The following is a 21,607-nucleotide window of genomic DNA, read 5'->3' on the forward strand; positions in this document are numbered from 1 at the left end:
CCCCTAATTGAGCCCTCAATTGACCTTCTAGAACTTTGTAACTTCCATTTGTACATAGTTACAATTCTCGTGAAAAGTCATAATTAATATCTTATATTCTTAATGGAGTAGCCTTTTATTTTACCGGCAAATACAAGTTAATTTGCCATATAAACGATTTTTTGTTAATCTGGTGTCATTTCTGTAAATATATTGAAAAAGGTTGGTAATTTATTCAGTACTTTTGGTGAGCTGTCCAATTACTGTTTGCAACTTGCTTTTATTGTTTGGTGAGGAAATTACACATGCACCCCTCAACTAGTACATGAAAAGACGCATGTACCCCTCAACTGATATTTAAAAAGACGATTATACCCCTAGATAAACAAATCTGGGGAATTACTGGGCACAACTCTTATTTTACTAAATTCAACTATTATTATTATTTTATTTTTTTTGGTGCAATAAGTTAAACTTTTTGTTTATTGAACTTATTAACGCTAAACTCAATTCCAACGTTAAAATTCAAGTTCTTACACTGCACAAAACTAGATTTGATTTGAGTCCTTAATTCATTATACATTTAATTTCCTTGTGGCTTTATATAATTTTCGGTGTAGTTTGGAAACAGCTTACATCAACATGAAACCAAATTTATGACCTAACTGCATAAGTCACCAGCTCTATGAAGAGCAAGAAATTTTGGGCCTGTTTCATATTGAACTTTATGCTGTCCTAATAATGTTTCTCATCCTACATATCTACCACCTAAAATTAATCATAAGATTCACAGTTCTGATGACAATTAGAGGCTTTCTTTGGTGAAACTTTTATTAGTCTATACACCAAATGTTACATACATATCATATGCCATAGTATTTGTTTGGCATGCATTATATTCACGGCAAGAACTTCTCCAGCAGACCGCCAAAGAAGAAGCTGGTTTTGGCCCATCCTTTAGCTTCCGCAGGTTCCCTGGAGCTAGCTGGGGCTTTCTTCACATTGAGCATCATGGTAAGCCCAATCTCTTTTCGGAGTGCTTCGATTGTTTTCACATCTACTGGATTCCCTGAAGAATCCCTCACATAGAACACATTCTTTGCCTTCTCTCCTACAGTGGACACACCTGCTCTCATTACTGTCAGTCCATGTTCTCGGAGAATCCTTGTCACTTCCGACAGTAAGCCAACTCGATCCTTTGCACAGAGTTCTAGGCTTAGACCCTGTTTCACAAGCATCAGATAAATTCCAAATTCCACAAAATAGCGCTGTTTGTTACAAAGTCATATAATATGACAAGTATTCTTCAAGATATGCTTATAATGCCTAAACCCAAACTCATTTGATTATATACTCACTTAGTTCTTCCATTCCATTGTAAGGTTTCACATCTCCTAAAATTTCATACAGTCGATAACTTGAACAATAATATCCCACCCCCAAATTTTTGTTTCGTATTAACATAAAAAGCTCAAGGGTCAGTAAGCAATCTAAGCATTACAAGTCAGTAGAAAGCCAACTTGATCACGGTTCAGTTCAGTAAGTGGTACCAACGACTGAAGAAACCATATTTTCAACTAGAACTTCCTACCATAAAACATTGAAGGCAAAAGAAAGAAAGTTTTGAGACAGTACTTACCTCACTTATTCTCCGTTGAATGGCAGCTTCAAGGCATTTGATAACCCTTTCCTTCTCCATTTCCATGTCAAGTGTACAGCCATCCATATGTCGAATGTAGTACTCCTGTAACTCTTGCTCATCAGCAAATTTAATGTTGCAGTACAAATAAATTTTTGTGACTGAGGATTTTTTTGTCATTAGAAAAGGGATAAAAAGCAAACCATCATGAGGATCTTTGAGCTTTTTTATGCATATGGTAAACACATGAAATGTAATGCCATGCATGCATTTAGAAATTAAATTGGGGGGTAAAAATATTTTCAACCTAAAATGAAGACCAAGGTGGAAGTATTAAACTTCCAACACTTATTATAACTAAGAAACAGAAAGGCCTTAGTTGAACAATGTGCATCTCGAACTTCCTGGAAAATATAACAGAATATCTGTTAATATTTTGGACGATACACTTGTCTGTCAAAAATTGTAATTTAAACCATAAATATGATAAGAAAATTTAAAATGTAGTAAAATTCTTTTGTAACTTGAGATATCCACTGTGATGATGCTTAATTTCTCCACTCTCCAATCTACCAGATGATATAATTTTAGCATGGTGTCTACGTATATAACGGAAGCATAGGCAAAAGCTAAGTCAATTCAAGAAAACAGTACAAAAAATCCCACAAATTTGGCAAGGAGAATGATCTTGATACCTGTGATGCATATGGGCCATCAGAGGAGATGGTTGCATGGAAAACAACATACTGCATATCTGTAAGTGTGCAGACAATATCAAACATAAGCTTTGGTCGATCCTTGCACTTCAGTGTAACCACTGAGTACCCTTTCTCCTCACAATGTTCAACAAAAATTTTAGGCTTGAGAGGAGGAGGATATTCCACAATATTGGGTGTGTCAGCACTTTCATAATCCTTGTCAGCGAACATCATCTGATGAAGACGACGGTCAACATGGGTAAAACCCATGGAGAAACTGGTGTGAGCCACATGTTCATCATCTTGGGTGCCACCAAGAATGTTCTTGAGCTGCTCTTCCATCAGAGATAATCTGCTGGGGTCATCTACAGCAAGATAGGTAGTATCATCATTGACATAAAGAACGCAAGCTATTCTTGTGTTGTGGGTCCAAACTTCAGCAGCAGCTATGTTGAAGTGGAGGTCAGCAAGCACCGCAAAGATCTCTGACAAGAGCCCTGGACGATCCCTGCCTATCAGCTCGACAGCAGTGTGATTACCAACAGAGTGTAGTCCAACTCTTTTTCCTGGCCTGCTCTTTATCCAATCAGCTGCTTGGCCCTTGGGTCCCAAAGCCTATTGCAAGATGGGGTGCAAAAATTAATTAGTAACCTGATGATGCATCAGAAACTTCTTACATGGTACTGTATTTTGTAAAAAAAACAAAACTATGGTCTTGCTGTCCGTAATCTTCTTACATCAGATAGGCATACCTTTTCAATATAATCTATGGTCTTGCTGTCTGTAATCTTCTTCCCGTTTTGATCAGTAACATGGAAGACTGTTTTTCACAAGGGAAAAAATAATCCAACATTATGAGTCAGTAAAAGCAAGAATATACATTTAAGATGAGTAAAACCCCAAAAATATGCATGACTAAGAGAACAGCTCTTGTCAACTTTAATTTATATACAATATACTTTGTAGTTGATAGTATCAAAAATAGGTTCAGATGTTATTAGATCAATAATACCAGAAATACTTTACTAAAGAAATACGCACCATCCATAAACCATCCACCATCAGAGGAAATGTAAGCTTTGGTGATGAGGAGATCAAGATCAGTTAAGATTTGCACAACTTCCAAAAGTATCCCTGGTTTATTCATGCTATCAACCTGTAACAAAACAATTGTGTTTTTTTTTTTAACATATTAGCTCTACATATATTGTCAGAAAGCAGTATATGACATGATCATCCATACAAGAGGGAGGGGGTGTGAGAAAGTGCAACTTTTGTTCTGAAATTCAGAAGATGAGATTCTGACCTTAACTAGGGTGCAATCACGGCAACTGGTGTTATTGACAGATACCCTGAAAAACAGGCATGTTAGAGGCAGATGTGAATAGCATGTACAAATACAGAGCTTCATTAGAAAGCACAGACTAAATAGGAACCTGGGAGGATTTATTCTGATGCTTAAGTTCTCATATTCAGGATCAAAATATGGCCCAGCCATTTTGTTGTCTTCGACAAAAATTCAAGAGACTTTCCACGGGTGGCAGCTACCTGGTTCAACAATTGATCCATTATTATATCACATGATGTATAGATAGCACTACAAATTGCACATGGCTAATATGGCTAGGAACATGACCATACCTAATTGCACAAGATGAGGGCGGAGTCCTGAATTCACCGTTGAACTCTCCCTAATCCTGCACCAACTTACATCGTACACCTTCACAGTACAACTACAATTTTTGACCCTGCAAAACAAGAAAAGCCATGTCAGCCAAATTTGACCTTGTGAAGAATAATCTCTCAATATATAAATGAGTACCAGTGCTACCTCTATTGTGACTCCTGAGTCCTGAGATACCAGTTGAAAAAGAAAATTTTGTCCAACAATGGCTCTCTAGTTACCACACCTTTTAAAACAGCCACTTTACTCACTGCAATAAATTGGCAATAGCATATCACTAAACAAAAGGTATTTAAATTCAAAGTCGCCATAAAATCCTAAAAACCTAATCCAAACATAGGGATGATGCATAAGCTAATATCAGTTCAAAAGTGAGAACAAAAACTCATGAAAAATCAAACTTATGCAACTTATGGATATTACATAGCTTAGATAAACTGTCAATATTCTTAGAAAACATTGAAGTCAACGTATTGAACACAGAAAACAGGTCAACCTTAAGCATCACCAAATTCAATATCATCATAATATCTTAGAGACCTAATCCAAGCAAAGGTATAATGCATCGGCTAATGTCAGTTCTAGAATAAACACATGGATATCATATAGCTTAGACGAGCTGTCATTATTGTTACTGAACAATGAAGTCATCATATCAAACACAGAAAAACAGCCAAACACCTACACATCTCAGATTGATTCACCTCCACAGCTTCCCATATCATCTCAGCTCTACCTCTTATCCTACTTAAGTGGCTACTCAAGGGAAGAAGTAACCCATCATGGGGAGTCCTCATGTTAGTTATGTAGCCGACCCCACTTATGGGATTTAGGCATTCAGGTAGTAGAAAAAGTGAAGAACTATTCTTGCTATCACTGTAATTCCAAGTGGCCAATGTATGCGGGTCACTCCAATATATGCTATACAGCCTATACTTATATAGAGTTGTCAAAAACTAACTCGAACTAAGATTACCCAATATGACAAGCCATCTAATTGACCCGTCATAACTCGACCCAAACACAACCTGAACAACTGATTTGACAGTACTATTCTACTGCCCAAACAGAATCACACAAAGTTATCTAGCCAATATTAACTATCCAACTTTTGCACCCCTTTCCAAACCCCAAAGGCCAAAACTCCTCATCCACCATAAATTTAAAAATTATGATTAAACCAGCCTTTGTAATTTGTATACATACTAAATTCCCAATTAATCAAATACAGTTCTTATCACAAATATCATGAATTATAATTTCTAGGATTTCAAACACCTTCAATTTTTAAATAATGATGAAAACCCAATTAAACCAAGCAGAAAACTACTCAGAACAGAACAAGAAAAACAAGAACATCAAAAGAATAAATGCTGAATTAATAAACAATTTACCAAACAAGCAATCAATCGCTATAAACCCATCATCAAAACTAACAATTAAAAATCACTTTCAATAAAAAGAAAAGAAAAGGATGGAAAAGAGAAAAACTTACAAAATGGGTGTTTGAGAAACAGAGAAAATCAGCAAAAACTAATGAAAAAAGACTGGATTTTTAAGCAGAAATTGAGAATTTCAATAAGATGTTGTCAGTGGGGTTGAGTGATGCATCAGCAGATGGCGCACTATATTGATGCTGAATGCTGAATGTTGGTTGGGTTTTGAGTGGAGAGAGAAAGAGGAAGACACGTTCGAATTGCGTGGCTAGAATCACTTTTTTGTCAAATCTCACTCTTCTTTCTTGTTTTTATTTTGTTTATTTATTTTAATCAAAGAGTTTTATTGTATCCCCTCAAAAAAAAAAAAAAAAAGTGTTTTATTGTATTTCTGCTCATCTAATGGTTGTATTAAAATATTATGGTTGTAATAATCTAAGTCAATTTTGCAAGATCAACTTGTGTTTCTGTGCAACTTGTCCTTTGTCTAATCATTTGATCTTCTTCTGTTAATTATTGCACAGCCGTCTTTTTCGCTGTGGGGATACTTAAAGGTGTGTGTTTTTCAGAGGTGACAAATAGATTGTTCGGATTGAGTTTACATAAATTATATTAGGTTTTTTGTGTCGACTTTATATTTGACCATTTGGGCAATTTGGGTTATAGTCTAATTAGATTTCGGTTTTGTTTGATTGACAAAATAAAACATAGGAAGTTGAAATTCCTAGGATTTGAAATTCTTTCATGGTGTTTGGTTGAGAAATATATGGGGATATAGAAATTCCTAGGAATTTTCACTTCCCACAAAATGGAGGAACTAAATTACCTAGGGTGGAACTTCCCATGGGAATTTCCACTCCCATGGTTAATCAAACACTTTTTAGAATTTCCTAGGAAGTTTAATTTCATGGGTAATCTTAGACTATATGTTGAGTATATTTTCGGTATACTTTTTGCGTATATTTTGGAACTTTGGTAGATGACGCTCTGATTGGATACGATCAAATTTAGTTCAATTTTGAGTCGAGTCAACATTAGATGGGTTAAGGGTGTGTTCTACTCACCTGATTTTCACTTATATAAACTTATTTAAGTTGTGATTTGAATTTGGGTAACCCTTATTAGAATTTTTTTTTGAACTGAAATTATCTGATCCTAAATGAACTTATTAGACTTGAAATAAGTGAAAATAGGTAAATAGAACAGGCCCTAAGTTAAAATAGCTATAGAGCCTATAGTTTTTTATCCCACAATATAATTGGTACACTTGACTTTTTTTTTTAAATCAACTTTGACTTTTTTACCTTTTTTTTTTATATTTTTTTTGCATTAAAAAATGTTGATATAATGTTTCAAAAAAATGTTGATATATAAGTTGTTGTTGGATTTATCTTAATGTATATTATTAGAATGTCAGGTTTTATTAAAACTTTATTTTATATAATAACGATAAAAGATGATCACAGTACAGCTGATATAAAACACTAAGTTTCACAATTATTCTAGGACGATAAGCAGAAGACAATTAAAAACACGAAAAACGATATTAGGGTTCGTTTGGCATTGCTGTGGTTTCTGTTTTTTGATTTTTTTGTTGTATAAAAGTATATGATATATGTTACATAATGAATCAAAAATTATTTAAACTTATTAAAATCATAATAATTTTGAATTTTCATGTTTTATATAATAATTTTTCTTGTTTCATGTTTTTGGTTTTTAATTTTCAAAAAAACAGAAAACTGAAAATAAAAAATGATGTCAAATAAGCCCTTAACAATTCTCTTTTTTTTTTTTAAAAAAAAAGAAGTTGTTTGCACTTTATAGATTCCAATAATTTAATAGTATATAATACTGTACTAGTACATAGTACTTTGTCATGAAGTAAATAATTCAATTAATATCAATTTGTTTGATTTGCTTCACCTTTTGTGCTTAGGTTATGCAAAAAATTTTGATTTATTTGACCTGTTCGATTGGGCAGAAATTTCAAATGTTTGGTTTGATATTACAATTTTGGATATTTGAAATTAAATATTAAAAATATATATATATAATTAGTTTTTAAGTCGTTTATGGTCTTATCGATTGAATTGATTACAAATCCAAATATATATCCGACAGTCAATTGATTACAAATCGCATCTTTTTGGATTCAAAAATCTCAATTTGATGTCCGAATTTCATAACCCTATTTTGCATTGTATTTGAATTCCCTTTTCATAGATATATATGGTCCATATGTAATGATATAAATGAATCAAAAATACATTGAAAATTATGCAGATTACCAAGTGCAAAACAAAATGAGTAAATGAGAAACCAAGAGAGTACCATAATTGTGGAAATGGTATTAATATTCCAAGTCTAACTAAAATTTGTTTTATTGTCATTATCAATTGCATAAAATTTCAATCAATAAATATCAGTTTAATTAATGTAAAGAATGACGTACAACTTGCATATTTGTGCATGAGCATTCTAGTAAATCATATTTGAAGTATTTGGTTAGACATGTAAATGTGACTACATTAAGATGCTACAACATTTTTCACAAATTGACTTTAGCAATTTTAGAGGACAAAAAGTCATTAGTACTTTATAAAGGGGGTCTATTAGAAAATATTGTAATTTTAAAATAGCAATCATGTATTTATATCCAATATACAAATACAAATGAAAGTGGTGGAATAATTTGAAAGATCTTTAAATTAGATGTTTTCGTATTTATTCGTTAAGAATTAGGAATTACAACCAAAGAAGTGGAATTCTCTTTCAAGCAATTATAATATAAAGTGGATAACCAATATACTTATAATAGCTCTATCATACTTTATGTTCTTTATTTAATTTGTACATGTACCTATTTCTATTTTAGTTTATTTTTTGCTAATTACACACTTAGGCTCTTTCTTTTGAGCTTCTGGGCACAGTTGAGCAGATTAAATTTCAGCAGAGCAGAGCCGAGTCGAGCAGAGCAGAGCAGAGCATAGCAGATTTCAACATTATTATTAATACTATTATTAGTGTTATTATTATTATTAATGTTGTTGTTGTTGTTGTTGTTGTTGTTGTTGTTGTTGTTGTTGTTGTTGTTGTTATTATTATTATTATTATATCTCAAAAACAAAAGTCATACAACCTACAATAAATTACAGGGAAGCCGAGATACAATCTGAGCCCCAACTCCTCTAGCTATAGCAAAGCCTACCCTAGTGAATATATGAGTTGCAGCACGAGCCCCAATGTTGTTGTTGTTGTTATTATTATTATTAGTAGTAGTATTAGTATTATTGTTAGTATCTTAATTACTACTACTACTACTACTAACAATCAATACCCACATACATATAATGTTTCTACACATTGTGATTCTAATATCAAATGTTTATAAAAGAAATTGTTATTAACTGTTATTATTATTATTATTTATTTATTTTTTTGAAAGAATTGTTATAATATTAGAAATTATTAATTAATAATATTATTAAATATTAATTCTTAATAGTTTGAATTATTAAATATTAATAATTATAAATATTATTATTAATTATAATTATGATTAATAAATATTAATTATTATTAATATTAATAATTATTAAAATTATTTTTAATATTAATAATTATTCAAAATAATAAATTATTTTCATCAATACAATATTAATTATTATTACTATTGAATAATAATTATTATTATTGTTATTATTAATTATTATTTGAAAATAGAGTAGAGTAGAGCAGAGCAGAACATATTTGATTTGAGTAGAGCAGAGCAGGGCTCGGTAGAGCAGAGCAAAGTAGAGCAGAGAAGCTCTAAAGAACGGGGCCTTATCTTGTTTTAGGCTTTATTTGTTTTAATGGAAATTATAACATAATAATTTTTCATTAATTAAAGATGATTTTCAAGAGCTAGTAAAACAAAATTGTAATGAGTTGGTGAAAAAATCCATTAACGTCGAAAATAGGGGAACACAATAATCTTTGAAAGAGTGAGTAGTACAAGAAATCTCTCATTGTAGTGCAAAAAGGAATTGTGGATTAATGAATAGATTGTGTGTATGTAGAAACTTCGATTGTCAGATCATGATATCTTATTACGTTATTATTAGGTAAATTCTCCGCATAAATATTGTATGGAGGGACACTCATAAAGTGTTTAGTATCGGAGTATTAGAGGATATATACTTATATAGGTGCATACATGCTCTCAAATGATGCCCAAGCCAACACCACTATTTATAGGTGGTGTATGGAGGTGGAAAAATGCGTAGAAAATTTTACACACATGTTCTTTAAATTGCCACTTAAATCAAGAATCTTTGTGAGTTATGAAATTCACCAGTTTTAGATTCTTCCACAAATCTGTATCGATTTCTAAACGCAACAGGGTTTTCTAGAAACCTTGAAATGAAATAAGTTAGTGCTATGAAATTTGGGCCACACTAACTCAACCAAATATTTTTCTTTGTTCATTTAAATTATTTACAAGCAAAATTTAAGAGAAAAAGGTAAATTAGGCGTGGAAGTGGAGTGAAGAGAAGATTTTGGTAGTAAGAAGGAATTTGGACATTCCTTCATCTCAAAAGGGATATGTTTTATACTCTACAAAAAATTAGGCGTGCACAAATGTTTTTCGCCTTAAATAAATTGAATAAATCTTAGGGCCTGTTATCATTGACTGAACTCAGCTGAAACTGAACTGAACTAAGCTTATTAGAGCTGAACTAAATTAAACTGAACTGAAAGAATATTTTATAATAGCAGGAAATTAGGAGCTGAAGTGAACTGAATTGAATTGAATTGAACTGAGCTAAACTGAACTGAACTAAACTGAATTGAAAATAAACGTATGGAAACAGACCCTTACTATAATAAATTAATCATTGATTAAGGGTCTGTTCACATTTACTGAACTGAGCAGAACTGAACTGATTGGAGCTGCACTGAACTGATTGGAGCTGAATTGAATATTTTATGAGAGAGGGAAATTAGGAGCTGAATTGAACTGGTTGAAGTTGAACTGAACTGATTGAAGCTGAACTGAACTGAATTGAATTGAAATTAAGTAAGTAAACAGGCCCTAAATGAGAAGACTCAAACAAAGTATCACAATTTTCATAGAAAACTACAACCAAAGATGTAGAATCCTATTCGTGAATAAATGAGATTGTTTCGAAAATCCCTTCTTTTTTTTTTTTTTTTTTTTTTTGAATAGAAATAATATTTAGTTAACGTTAGCTTTGTGGGCTTTTGTCATCACATGATCAATAATTAAAAATTATTACTAATAATTTATTATGATTGGCATAATGGCATTTGTCTCTTGATGAGTTGATAGATGTTACGTTATGTATAGAATCGATGGAGTAAGGGTTACTCTGTAATAGCTACGGCCTCTCAATTATTTGTAATCTAATATTTTGAAGTCTTGTACTCCATATAATATTCTTGATTGTATGGAGGTTAATATTCCTTTACATGGCCGGTAAGAGTAGAAGTAGTACAATTTCTGATTTTTAATTAGATACTAAACCATGTAGTAACTTTATAATTTTATTTAAAAACAACATATATAAATCGGAAGTCAATGTAAGACATGTTATAATATATGACCTGAATATGAATATGTTGGTTGACATCTAAGACCTCCAAAATAGAATTTAAGCTCACGTTATCCTGATTATGTTGATTGACATCCAGGACCTCCAAAATAGAATCTAAGCTCAGCATTCTGGACAAATTTACTATCATAACATTCCGGCACAGATGTAAGGACTTCAAAATCTTCTTGTTTAGGATGAACTTCTTTGAAATTATTATCAGCATAATCAACATAGAATAAATCACGAATATAACATGATTTACCAAAACCTTCATTAGAGAAATGTCCACTGCCCATTTGTGTAATAGTGTTGTTGTCTTGTGCCATTTCATCTGCGACTTCTCCACCCCACGCTACTATATCACCACCTTTGTCTGTCATGCTTGTGAATAGGGAAGCTGGCCAATATCCCATTGCTTTGCCACCATAAATTAACCACCAATCTTTTGTTGATTGATCCTATTACAAAGATATCGCGAAAATTTGAATTTTTTAAATGACATATATCTAACAAGAATTCGCATGTATATTAAATTGTTTCTAATATTACCAATTGGTTGTTGGTGTATTGGTGATTGGGACTACACTTGCTATGGAGGATCCGTGTTGGGACTAAAACCTAACCACCCAGAACTAATCCCCGGATTCAGATTAGCTCAAAAGGTAAAAAATTGTTTCTAATATTTTATGGAAAGAGTTTATCATGGTTTTATGACCAAAGTGTACAATCTCATAGGAAAGAAAATAAAGGGACAAAGCCCGTAACAATTGTACTCAATAAGTTGTGAATTAGGAAATTTCGAATCAAATTAGATCAGGTGAATTAAACATACTCTAAAAATTAGTCATCCACAATTTTTGAAAATTTTCTCGATCTACTACCCTTAACATTAGTACTCGATAAAGAAAATTATGAGAATTGTGTAAAACTATTACCTGGTATATGTATAGATTAATCGATTTTTGTAATCCGCCATAAACAGAGAAGGAATCTATGTATGCACCAACAGCGAAATCCTTGTTCGTTTGCACAAAACCCGGACAACTTAGGTCATAGCAACCCGTAGACATGTAGTTATCCCTCTAATAATTCAAACATTAAAAAATTTAAATTATATAATTAGCTGTAAAATTAAAGTAAATTTATAACACATTAAATTTGTATTAGTCCATATAATACTAAGCTTACTAGCTACTTACCGTCCAATATATGAACAACCTTGGTCTACTTTGACTATCGGATGGGTGTACCTACACAATAATGTTCATATTTTTAGTGGGTAGTGAAATATAAACTTTAGTTGTTGAGAGTATCGTTGAGAAGGTTGTTAAAAAAAAATGGATTGATCGCGTATTAATTGGCATAGGAACTACTTCATACATTTTGACATTTTGTACAAGTATATTATACTACCTCCGTTACATGCATATTATTTGTAAGTTTTGAGTATTATTTATGAGATATAAAATTCAAAAGTTGCACATAATATGTAACAGAGGTAGTAGCTAAAATATGGATATTGCGATACATACCCGCCAACCAGCCTCTATTGTGTTGAGATTTTTAGCATCGCCAGCAACGATCCATATTTGTGAAAGGCTTAGACCTATTGGGTTGACAACAGGGTTCCATACATTCAAAACTCCATGCACTCCTCTGAACTTTCCAGGTTCGTCACCTGCTTTTATTTGGATCATAGCATACTAGTACCAGACCCAAATTGAAATAATGATTCGTAAAAACACGCAAAAATTAATAATTATTAGTTTTAAAATTGATGTGATCTGATAAAATCATAAAATAAATCGCTAGGAAGCCCTCTTCATGAGGTCATAATATGATGGAAGACTAGTCTATTTTGATTGAGTATAAAATATATTTATGGATTTCAACTATTACTTCTGTTACAGGTTAGGTGCAACGATTTACATAAAGCAGAGAGGGAAAATGTCTAATTGTTGCACATAACCTGTAACGGAGGTAATATTAGTAGTTTTTGGTTGAATAACTCCTTTAACATGGTATATATTAAACAATGGATAACACAGAGGTCACGAGTTCAAATCTCATCTACCCCCTACTTCCAGGTGGAATATTTCACGCTAGGTATGAGGAGAGCCCATGTAACATCCACTCAAGAGTCCGTGACTTCAAGCTCAACAGACGTGAGGGGGATGTCACCATGTGATAGAGTATAAACATATTTCTAGAATTCAACCATTAACTTAAATTTTTAATTGAATTAGTCCTTTTAACACATTTAAATGTTGTACAGTGAAGTGTGAATGTATGACATAAAATAAGATTAGTAACGAACTTATAATAGTACAGAAAATCTAGTGGTCGGAGTTACACCACCTTTTACTCATGATTACCCGTTGAGGGTGGAGGGGAATTAATTTAAGTTGCTTGGGTAAGGTAATTTAAGAGCGGATTGTCTCAAATTATTCAGTAAATTTTATAAAGAATGAAAGAAAATAAAGAATCACCTTATGCATCTTAAGATTTGATAATGCTTCTGCAAAAGGTGATGATGATTTTCTTTGTACATTGCTAGAGTTATAACCACTGTATTTTCGACTAATAGGGATGGAACCGTATGGACACCGTCCATACTTGTGCCAAGACTGTTTAAGCTCAAATGTTCCGTTCATTGATTTCAACGTACTTGGATACGTTCTCGGTTCCATCTGCCAAATTACAACAATTACGTGTTACCACTTATTAGATTAGAATTTCTCACGGGTCAATAAAATATTATTATTAAATCATCAAAGTTCGACAAAAAGTTAACCGAACCAATGAGGTTATAAATAATTTTATTTTATTTAAAAAAAAAAAAAAACCAACCTGTATATTGTGGTTTTTAAGGAGTGGATGAGTCAAAGCTAGTTGCTTGTGCACGTCAATACAATCAATTATATCTTCATCTCCAACCTACAACAAATTTACAGAGTTAAATAGAAACATTGTTGCATGCATGCATAATTAATGGAGTAATTTTATAATCTATTGCACATAATATAAACTTTACTTTAGACGAGGGATATGAGAGTAGAGTAGTCTCTTATTATATCTTAATACTCAATACATATAACATACAAGTAGCGAATTAGTACTTGGCGCGGTTGGAGTTTATAGATGCGTTAATAATATAATTTGAGCTAATATTGACGTACTGTGACATTTAGGGTTCGTGTCATACACGGTAATTTTACTACTTTTAATTAGAAAAGTAATTAATAATTTTTTAATAAACAAATTATGAAAAAAATATTATTATAATATATTTATTAACATGACTCAGCCTGATTAAGAAAAAAACCTAATAAATTGTGAAAATTTAATAATTTATTGAATAAGGCTAATATTTTTTCATATAACATGATAACATGACATGAAACAGACACAAATTCTCTCTCAAAAAAAAAAAAAAAGACACGAAAAAAGCGGGTTAGTGTCAGGGGCTACTGACTTGTTAATTAAACATGACACATGTACATTATATGGGTTGGGTTAGTGTTGAAGCTTCCCAACCCGTTTAACTTCAAATCGGAACACAACACGACATGACACAATACAATTGTCAGCTCTAATTTGAAAATTAAAATATACAAAGTAAAAGATATGAAAAATATTGTAATATAAATATGGAAAATATATAAATCTAAATTATTACAATTATATGATATGGTGAATATTTTGTGCAAATTTTATAATAAGTAATTGATTGTATATATTGAAAATAATATTAAAATAAAATAAAATAAAAGGGAAAAGGGGATTTTGGAAGGAAAATAAGAATAATTAAGTCAAGCAATCTCAAACTGTAAAGGAAAATAAGGAATAATTAACCTTCTTAAGTTCTTATTAATTAAGTAATATTTTGCTCCATTTATAATTGTCCTTTGATGTAAAGGAAGTTAAAGAGAAAATGTTGTACAAATATGGAAGTTAATCTCAAATTTATTTATTTATGATATTATTCTCTAACCAACTTTTTTTGAATTACGGAGTATTTGACATTCAAATCACTTGTTCTATATGTTATATCCGTGCCATATTCATTTTATTTAGCTACCAAATGAGTGAAATAATTTGAAAAATAGCATATTGATGAATTAATATATAGTCTTAAATGCAATAATTTATTTACCTCTCCAATTTGGTTATCTATTGATTCATGAATTGTTTTTGAAGGTTTGAGGGAAAAGTTTGTTAATAGATAGGCTAATAGCTCTTTTTTTTTTTTTTTTTTTTTTTTGAAATAATTTATGATACTCCTTTTGTTCTAGCCATTACATACTACAGAATTGGCGATAAAACAACGTATATAACAGTAATTATACCCAAGGCCTTATACAATATATTAACATATCATTAATAAATTAAATTTAACCAAGAATATTAACCATAAATTATGGGAATGAAATATTATGAGTATACCTTAATTGTTTTGACAATGCCATTTGAGCTCCCAATTTGTCTTCCTCTTCCAAAGGGAAAATACAATAACAATACAACAGCAATTTGTAGAAGAAACACAAAATCACCACCTCTCATGTCGATATATCGTTGAGTTTAAGGATGATTATCGTTTTTGCTAATCCTTGTTAGTAAAAAGATGATTTAATTTTGTAACAAAAGTTTCATGGGATAGTATTTGCTTAGTGATGTAATATATATATATATATATATATATATATATATATATATATATATATATATATATATATATATATATATATATATATATATATATATGTAGGAAGGTAATCCCCTGCCTTTCTCATATATTGGCAGTGTATATATATACAAGTAATCTAGGTAATTGCTATCTAGGGAAGTAATACACAATCATTAATGTAGCAACCTAGGAACCATATATACAGAGTACATAGTCTAATACACCCCCGTAGTCGCAACGGGAGGCAATCGGACGTTGAGGCTATTGCGAAAGTCTTCAAACAGCAGCTGTGGGAGTCCTTTCGTGAAGACATCAGCAACTTGATAGCGTGAGGGGATGTGTAGGACTCGGACTTGACCACGGGTGACCTTTTCACGAACGAAATGGATGTCCATTTCAATATGTTTTGTCCGTTGGTGTTGCACGGGGCTGCCGGTGAGATAGACCGCACTTACATTATCACAATATACGACCGTGGCTTTCTTGATTGGGCAACGAAGCTCAAGGAGAAGGTTGCGAAGCCAACAAGATTCGGCTACCACATTTGCCACCCCACGGTATTCGGCTTCAGCACTTGATGGGGAAAGAGTGGGCTGCCGTTTTGCTGACCATGAAATGAGGTTTTCCCCAAGGAAAACGCAATAACCCGAGGTGGATCGTCGTGTATCCGGGCAGCCACCCCAATCGGCGTCGGTGTATGAGAGCAAACCCGCAAGTGATGAAGAGTATAGGTGCAAACCGAGCTTCAATGTGCCTTGTAAGTATCTTAAGATGCGACGTAGAGCATGCATATGCTCCTTGCGTGGGTCATGCATGAAAAGGCACACTTGTTGGACAGCATACGAAATGTCGGGGCGAGTGAAAGTCAAATATTGTAGTGCACCTGCCAAGCTTCGGTAGAGGGTAGGGTCGTCAGTTGGGGGACCTGAGGATGCACTCAATTTTTGCTTGGTGTCGACTGGAGTAGAAGAGGGCTTGCAAGATGACATGTTTTCCCGAGCAAGAATGTCCTTGGCATAGGATTGTTGTGACAAAAAGAGACCGTGGCTATGGTGAGTGACTGAAATGCCGAGGAAGGAGCTGAGCTTGCCTAGATCTTTCATGGCAAATTCCGAGCTTAATTTTCCCATTATAGACTTGCGGAGAGAATCGGAGGAGGCGGTGAGAATTATGTCATCCACATAGAGGAGTATGTATGCAATTTGTTTACCATGGCAATATATAAAAAGAGAGTGGTCGGATTTGCTGTGAATGAACCCAAGTGTTGATACAAATGTAGCAAACCGATGGTACCATGCCCGTGGTGCTTGTTTGAGACCATAGAGAACCTTATTGAGAAGGCACACATGACCCGGGTTGTCCTTGTCTCGAAAACCGGGAGGTTGATGCATGTGAACAGTTTCTTCAATGTCACCATTCAAAAAAGCATTTTTCACGTCCATTTGATGAATGGACCAAGACTTGGAGAGAGCGATGCTAAGGACGGTGCGGATGATTGCCGGTTTTACCACCGGGCTAAAGGTCTCATCACAATCGACACCAACCTGTTGATTCCTGCCATTAACAACAAGTCGGGCTTTATGCCGCTCAAAAATACCGTTAGCATCTTTCTTGTGGCGGTAAAGCCACATGCAAGGAATAATATTGACATCACGAGGACGGGGGACCAACTCCCACGTCTTATTTTTAATTAGAGCATTATATTCGTCGAGCATGGCATTTTTCCAATTAGTATCACCTAATGCTTTGATTGGGTTGCGTGGGAGAGGAGATGGAGTTGTGTGAGTATGCAGAGTGAAGTGTCTTTTGGGCTTGAAAATGCCATGGGAACTCCTAGTAGCCATTTGAGGGGAGAGAGGTGGGGTGGGCTGCTGTGTGGGCCGTGGCATGTCATTGGGCCCAGGGGAGGGGATGTTGTTAGAGTTGTGTTGATGTGAGGAAGTGGGCTGGGCCTCGTGAGGAGGGGAGGGAGGATGGCGAGCAGGAGAGTGAGTGTGGGTTTGTGGGGTTTGCACGGTTTGGGCCGTGGCTATGGGTTGGGCCGTGTTTGAAGAGGGGAGGGAGCTCATTTGGTAAAGGATGGAGGGAGATAGCCCATGATCTAGGAATTCGTAAGTAGAAGCAGTAGGTGTGTGGATTTTTGAGAAAGGAAATTGAGACTCATCAAATAGCACATGACGAGATACGAAAATTTTATTTGTGGACATGTCATAGCATTTGTAACCTCTATGATTAGGAGGGTATCCCAAAAAGACACAAGGGGTAGAGCGAGTTTGGAGTTTATTTATGGAGGTAGAGGGAAAGAGAGGGTAGCAAAGGCAACCGAAGATACGAAGGTGAGAGTATGAGGGATCCTTTTTGTATAGTATTTGAGTGGGAGATTTGTGATTGATGACTTTGGATGGGAGTATGTTGTGGAGATAGGTGGCCATTTGTAAGGCATGATGCCAAAACGAGGGAGGCATGGAAGAGTGTGCTAAGAGAGTGCGGATCATGTTGTTGATAGTGCGAATTTTTCTTTCCGCCTTACCATTTTGAGATGAGGTGTGAGGGCACGAGAAACGGAAGAGCATACCATTTTGTGCACAAAATAGACGGAATGGACCATTATCATATTCTTTCCCATTGTCACATTGAAAACACTTAATTTCTCTTTCAAATTGAGTTTTAGCATATGCACGAAATTGGAGAAAATAAGAGTGAACTTGAGACTTTTTGCAAATAGGAAATGTCCACAAAAAATTACTAAAATCATCCAAAAACAATACATAATAAAGATGTCCGGCGGAACTCAATTTTGGAGATGTCCAAAGATCACTATGCACAATATCAAATGGCATATAAGTATTAGAAAGAGAGGGATAAAAGGGGAGTTTCACATGTTTTCCAAGGGGACAAGAGGAGCAAATAGTAGCACTAGAAATTTTATTACATTTCACAAAATTGTTCCCTTTTAGAGAACGCAAAACATTAGTGCCGGGATGCCCTAGTCTATCATGCCATAGGGAAGGGGATAAAACCGCAAAAGTTGAGGGAGATTGAGTTTGAAAGATGGCGGTGGTGAGGGGGTATAAGTCGCCGGAGCTATCACATCGCAAAAGAGTTGTCCCCGTCGGAAGGTCCTTCACAGAAAAACCAAACGGGTCAAACTCAATAGAAACCCAATTGTCACTAGTGAATTTTCTCACCGAAATCAGATTTTTAATTAGTTTGGGGGCATGTAGAACATCATTGAGGGAAAAAGGAGGGTGGGGAGGAGGGAGGGAAGCACAACCAATACCACTAATTGGAATACCATGCCCATTGCCAACAATAATATTTCGACGATTGCTCAAATTAAAATAGGACGAGAGAGTACCTTGATTAGATGTCATGTGGGATGTGGCGCCGGTGTCCATGTACCAACCATCATCTGGTGGTGTGAGAGAGAGTGTGTGCATTGCGGCAGCAATATCGGTCGGAGCATAATTGTGGGTAGAAGGAGCTTGAACAGAGAAGGCTTGTTGTTGAGGCCGAGGGCCAAGAATTCCTTGCTGCCTAGGCCCAGAAGGACGAGGCCAAGAGGGGTAGGGGCATGGTGGGACGGCCCACTGCTGCTAGGCCCATGGAGGGTATTGTGGCCACGCAGCCCATTGCCCCCAAGGCTGCCATTGCTGCTGGTGGTTTCGGGGCCCCTGGTGGTTATTGTTCTGTCCGCCACGGTGGTGGTTGTTGCGGTTGTGACGACCTCTGCCCCGGCCACCACCGCTGCGGTGGCGACCGCCGCGACCAGACCCGCGGTTGTTGCGGTGAGGAGGGCGGTTTGTGTCTTGAACAGAGTGTGCTTCATCAGAGTAGGGTTCAGAATCATTGCCGTTGGCTAGAAGAGCGGCGCCGGCGGTAAGGGCCTCGGAGGCGGCTTGGTGTGCAAGTCTTGATTCTTCGAGAGCAAGCATAGATCGAGCCTTGTGATAAGAAGGTAGAGGGTCGGTTTGTTGGAGAATTGCAGCAACTCCATCAAAGGATTTAGGTAGGCCGCGAATGAGAGTGAGAACTAGGCGTTCATTAGACACCGGAGCATCCACATTAGCGAGTTGATCGGCCAATGATTTGACGTGCTGGCAGTAAGCAGAGATGTCGGAGAAATTCTTCATATCGACATTGGAGAATTGGCCTTCTAATTGGACAGCGCGAGTGCTTTTGTTATCATGGAAAATGTCCCGCAAGCGATCCCAAGCTTGCTTTGCTGTTGAATTGGGCTCGAGAATGGTGGTGAGGAGGTCACGAGAGATGGTGCCGTATATCCATTGGAGGACAATAGCATCTAGGCGAGACCAGAGGGCGGCGTTGGTGGTGGTGTCTGGTTCTTCAGGCGGAATTATGTGGTGAAGGAGTTCGTAGGCACGAACGTGAATTTTAAAAAGCTCTGCCCAAGAGGAGTATAGAGGGGTTTTGCTCATCTCCAAAGTGATAGGAATGACGGTTTTTATATTATTGACGGCAATTGCGGGGTGGAAGGCTGCGGATTTTACTGGTGGGTCAGAAGCCATTGCGGCTGATTTGCAGAAGGAGGAAGATGAGAAGAGGAAAAGACAGAGAAGAGTCAGAGAGATCGAAAATAGCCTGATACCATGTAGTAAGGTAATCCCCTGCCTTTCTCATATATTGGCAGTGTATATATATACAAGTAATCTAGGTAATTGCTATCTAGGGAAGTAATACACAATCATTAATGTAGCAACCTAGGAACCATATATACAGAGTACATAGTCTAATAATATATATATATATATATATATATATATATATATATATATATATATATATATATATATATATATATATATATATATACTGCATAATTAGGGAGAATGCAGAAATATGTAATGTATTTAACTTATGTAATGTCTTGATATTGGTAATATTAAGGTAAATTATTTGGAGTATTTAATTTATTGCCTTGTGTTGTTCCTCAATATTATAACACTAACTTATTTGTTAATATTATATGATACTTTTTTGATATCAAATGAGACAGTATGCTCTATATCTTGTTTTTATTGGTTGTTAATATCTTATATATTGTGGACTTTGTGATATGTGATTCTGTTTTCTATATTTAGCTCATGCATAGATGCACCATATAATCAATTGTACCTAGCTAAATTCAATCGGTCCCAATACGGTGAATAATATGATGAATTGGTATGGTTAAACTTTACTCCCTCGTTTTATAATGTTAGTCCCATATACTATTTTGAGCGTTTGAAAATCTACTCATATTGAATATATTTCATTTATAACTTGATTTTTTTTTGAATTAATTGATTGTGGATTGATGACATGACTCTAAGTAAGGAAATTTTTACCTTAAATTATGCAATTATGACTTGTGCTATCCTAATAAAAAATCAAAAAGTTAAATAAGGTAAACTAATTATGAATTATGTTGTACTTTAATGTTAAATTCCAAATATATTTTTTTTTCTTATTTTGTGTGATTGATTTCATATGGGACTAAGGCCCTGTTCTCTTTACCTTAAAAAAATAATAAAAATAATATTAAGTAAAAATAATTTCAGCTCAGTAAAAATAAGTTCAGTTCAGTAAAAATAATTTCAGTTCAGTAAAAATAAGTTCAGTTCAGTAAAATTCAGTTTTCTTAAAGAAGAATTATAATAGAAAATCAGTAAAAATAATTTAAGTTCAGTAAAAATAATTTCAGTTCAGTAAAATTAAGTTCAGTTCAGTAAAAATAAGTTCAGTTCAGTAAAAATAATTTCAGTTCAGCAAAATTAAGGTGAATCAAACAGGGCCTAACATTATAAACGTAGGGAATAATAAAATAAAATAAAAAATTTAACAAATCGCAATATGTATTTTCCAAACATGTAATTTTCAT

The 21,607-nt window shown here is 34.4% G+C and overlaps 2 protein-coding genes across 2 annotated transcripts; both read right to left on the reverse strand.

The window, feature by feature from the left end:
- Nucleotides 1-622: 622 nt before the first annotated feature.
- On the reverse strand, nucleotides 623-5,784 carry LOC145639197 (ACT domain-containing protein ACR3-like). Its single transcript, XM_081690367.1, has 10 exons — nucleotides 5,496-5,784; nucleotides 4,148-4,250; nucleotides 3,958-4,064; nucleotides 3,753-3,864; nucleotides 3,623-3,668; nucleotides 3,358-3,472; nucleotides 3,069-3,136; nucleotides 2,314-2,931; nucleotides 1,619-1,723; nucleotides 623-1,202 (listed from the first exon to the last, which is right to left on the reverse strand). The coding sequence occupies exons 4-10, from the start codon at nucleotides 3,812-3,814 to the stop codon at nucleotides 879-881; spliced, it is 1,338 nt and encodes a 445-aa protein (XP_081546493.1). The 5' UTR covers nucleotides 3,815-3,864; nucleotides 3,958-4,064; nucleotides 4,148-4,250; nucleotides 5,496-5,784; the 3' UTR covers nucleotides 623-878.
- Nucleotides 5,785-11,116: 5,332 nt separating this feature from the next.
- Nucleotides 11,117-15,602, reverse strand: LOC145640484 (protein neprosin-like). The gene is made up of 7 exons (XM_081691757.1): nucleotides 15,486-15,602; nucleotides 13,890-13,976; nucleotides 13,529-13,729; nucleotides 12,572-12,742; nucleotides 12,239-12,289; nucleotides 11,975-12,121; nucleotides 11,117-11,497 (listed from the first exon to the last, which is right to left on the reverse strand). The coding sequence occupies exons 1-7, from the start codon at nucleotides 15,600-15,602 to the stop codon at nucleotides 11,117-11,119; spliced, it is 1,155 nt and encodes a 384-aa protein (XP_081547883.1).
- Nucleotides 15,603-21,607: the final 6,005 nt, after the last annotated feature.

Source organism: Chenopodium album, chromosome 7 (assembly GCF_948465745.1).
Source record: "Chenopodium album chromosome 7, dcCheAlbu1.1, whole genome shotgun sequence".
NCBI lineage: Eukaryota > Viridiplantae > Streptophyta > Magnoliopsida > Caryophyllales > Amaranthaceae > Chenopodium > Chenopodium album.

Bases quoted from the DNA above. Each gene is read 5' to 3' on its own strand.
- LOC145640484 (XM_081691757.1), bottom strand. From the start codon at position 15,602: ATGAGAGGTGGTGATTTTGTGTTTCTTCTACAAATTGCTGTTGTATTG. The intron at 13,977-15,485 runs GTATACTCATAA...AATTTGTTGTAG, and splicing joins GCATTGTCAAAACAATTAAG to GTTGGAGATGAAGATATAAT. The intron at 12,122-12,238 runs GTAAGTAGCTAG...TTGAATTATTAG, and splicing joins GGTTGTTCATATATTGGACG to AGGGATAACTACATGTCTAC.
- LOC145639197 (XM_081690367.1), bottom strand. From the start codon at position 3,814: ATGGCTGGGCCATATTTTGATCCTGAATATGAGAACTTAAGCATCAGA. The intron at 3,137-3,357 runs GTGCGTATTTCT...TGTGAAAAACAG, and splicing joins TGGTGGATGGTTTATGGATG to TCTTCCATGTTACTGATCAA. The intron at 1,724-2,313 runs GTATCAAGATCA...CAAGAGTTACAG, and splicing joins ATGGCCCATATGCATCACAG to GAGTACTACATTCGACATAT.